Source organism: Nematolebias whitei, unplaced genomic scaffold (assembly GCF_014905685.2).
Source record: "Nematolebias whitei isolate Nwh7 unplaced genomic scaffold, NemWhi1 Nwh_scaf_7391, whole genome shotgun sequence".
NCBI classification, from domain to species: Eukaryota; Metazoa; Chordata; class Actinopteri; order Cyprinodontiformes; family Rivulidae; genus Nematolebias; species Nematolebias whitei.
The window spans coordinates 443-2,672 of NW_023625936.1; the positions used below are offsets into that span (position 1 = coordinate 443).

Consider the following 2,230-nt stretch of genomic DNA (forward strand, 5'->3'; position numbering starts at 1 on the left):
TTTCCTTGCTGGATTACTTTTGACTTTTGTTTTCCTTGCTGGATTACATCAAGCTCAAGGACATTCGAAGGCGTAAGTTCATGTTTGGAATTCATCCCCATGGACAGGTGATGATTTCCAAAGGGGGGACTGTAGTGGACTAGGCCTGATGTCGAAACCTTGACCTTAGGCACCTTGTGGGACAGAAACTGTCATTTCATTGATTTGAATCCAGAAATATAGGTTCACCCATCCTGAGACTTTCTTTCTTGAAAATTCAAGTGAAAGAACACTCTCTTTTCTATTATCATTACTGTATTACAAATGTTTGATAATCAAAGTGTTTTAGTTCAAACATTTTACATGTTGCAGTGAACTAATCATTTTTTAATTAACTGTGAAAACAGTAACAATGATTTTTTAATCCTCATGCAAAGTTAGAATTCATGTTAAGGCCTGTTACAGAGTAATTATGCATTTTCTGATTTTCTGTCTTTGAATGAGCAGTGTACGTTTGTTCCAAGGTCGGAGCCGAAGCAGACGTGTTGGAACAACTGTCTTGTTTTTAAATCCTCTCAGACGTAAACAGAGAAGTTGACACCTGTTTCTCCAAACTCGCCCAAACATTTCTCTCGCCTGTCTGAAAATGAATTTCAATCTGTTCCATAACATTCTTGCTGCTTTCTGACTTCTAGTAACCTTTTACGTCACAAAACACACCCCTGTCTGGTCGACATTGGCCAATAAGAAAACTCCCAAATGAACCGGAAATAGAGCCCTTTAAAATGTCGGTACTTCCTAGTTCTCTCAATTTTGAAAAGTTCTGTGAGTTGCCGTTAGAGTCGGGCTGGAGAGTTTGCAGCTCCAGTCGTTTGGGAGAACAGAAGTCCAGCCATGATAAGGCTCTTCCGAAATTGGGATTATAACATCTTCCACCTCTGAGTGGAACTCGGACGAACCCCACTCATGTGAGGTCCAGTGGCTGAGGTGAACTTGTGTCAGACGGAATATCATCACTACTTCGGACGGGTCACAGCCATCCTATGGAGATGCTGGACAGGTAGCGTTAACTGGAACTCCGTATCCGCTGATTCATCTTCAGAGAGGTAACGAGTCAAGTTCACTACCGAGCGTACCAAGGAAAGCTGGGTTCGAATGGAGAGTGTCGTTTCTGGTCAACACTCTCCCTCACACACCATCTTTTACTCCCTTTAAACTTCATTTTCCATCTTTAAATTCTTCTATCAAGTAGAAATCATTCCAGATATTTTAGAAATGTCTGTGTAAAGTGCTCATCCACCGCCGTGTGGATAATTGATCATAATTGTACAGCTTGCTGATTAATTATGTTGTTATTTTCATATTTTGCCAAATTAATGTAAATGTTTGATGTTAAACTTTGACTCTGTAAATAAATGACCACATTCATTTTGATGGGTCAAAGATAAATAACGTCTCACGTTACATTTTATTAAATTCAATGCACGTTTATATTCAGTCCAGAAAAATGAAAGAATCCGTTTTAATCAGGTGAATATCTCAGGATATGTTCATCTACAGATGTTTAAATGAGTTGAGAAGCTTCAGCTCTCGAGGCACATGTGTGGCTCTTAAAAGAGCCTTTGTTGTTAGTTTGTCTGCAGCTGGTTTACTTGGAGCTGGTGTACTTGGTGACAGCCTTGGTGCCCTCAGACACAGCGTGCTTGGCCAGCTCCCCAGACAGCAGGAGGCGCACAGCGGTCTGGATCTCCCTGGAGGTGATGGTGGAGCGCTTGTTGTAGTGAGCCAGACGGGAGGCCTCGGAGGCGATGCGCTCGAAGATGTCATTGACGAAAGAGTTCACGATGCTCATGGCCTTCGAGGAGATGCCGGTGTCAGGGTGGACCTGCTTGAGGACCTTGTAGACATAGATGGCATAGCTCTCCTTCCTGGTCTTTCTCCTCTTCTTGCCTCCTTTACCTGCAGTCTTGGTGACAGCTTTCTTGGAGCCCTTCTTGGGCGCAGACTTGGCGGGTTCAGGCATGCTGCGAGTCGGAGTTTCCAACGACGAATGTTCATGTGAAGAGGAACAGACTGTTTTTATCTACACTCCAAGCTAATACCACTGTGCTGTAACCCGTCTGTGATTGGCTGAGCCGCTAGGGGCTGAGCCTTGAAGCCTCATGTTTCCATAGAACCATAACGGACCTTCCTTTGTTCAGTGCTCCTCTAATCTGTAAACTTGAGGCTTCTTTTAGCAAAAATGTCACAG

At 43.2% G+C, this 2,230-nt stretch overlaps 1 protein-coding gene across 1 annotated transcript; it reads right to left on the bottom strand.

Annotated features, from left to right (window-relative positions):
- Window positions 1-1,581: 1,581 nt before the first annotated feature.
- On the bottom strand, window positions 1,582-2,029 carry LOC119429773 (histone H2B 1/2-like). Its single transcript, XM_037697335.1, has one exon. It carries the CDS (start codon window positions 2,000-2,002, stop codon window positions 1,628-1,630), a length of 375 nt encoding a protein of 124 aa, XP_037553263.1. The 5' UTR covers window positions 2,003-2,029; the 3' UTR covers window positions 1,582-1,627.
- Window positions 2,030-2,230: the final 201 nt, after the last annotated feature.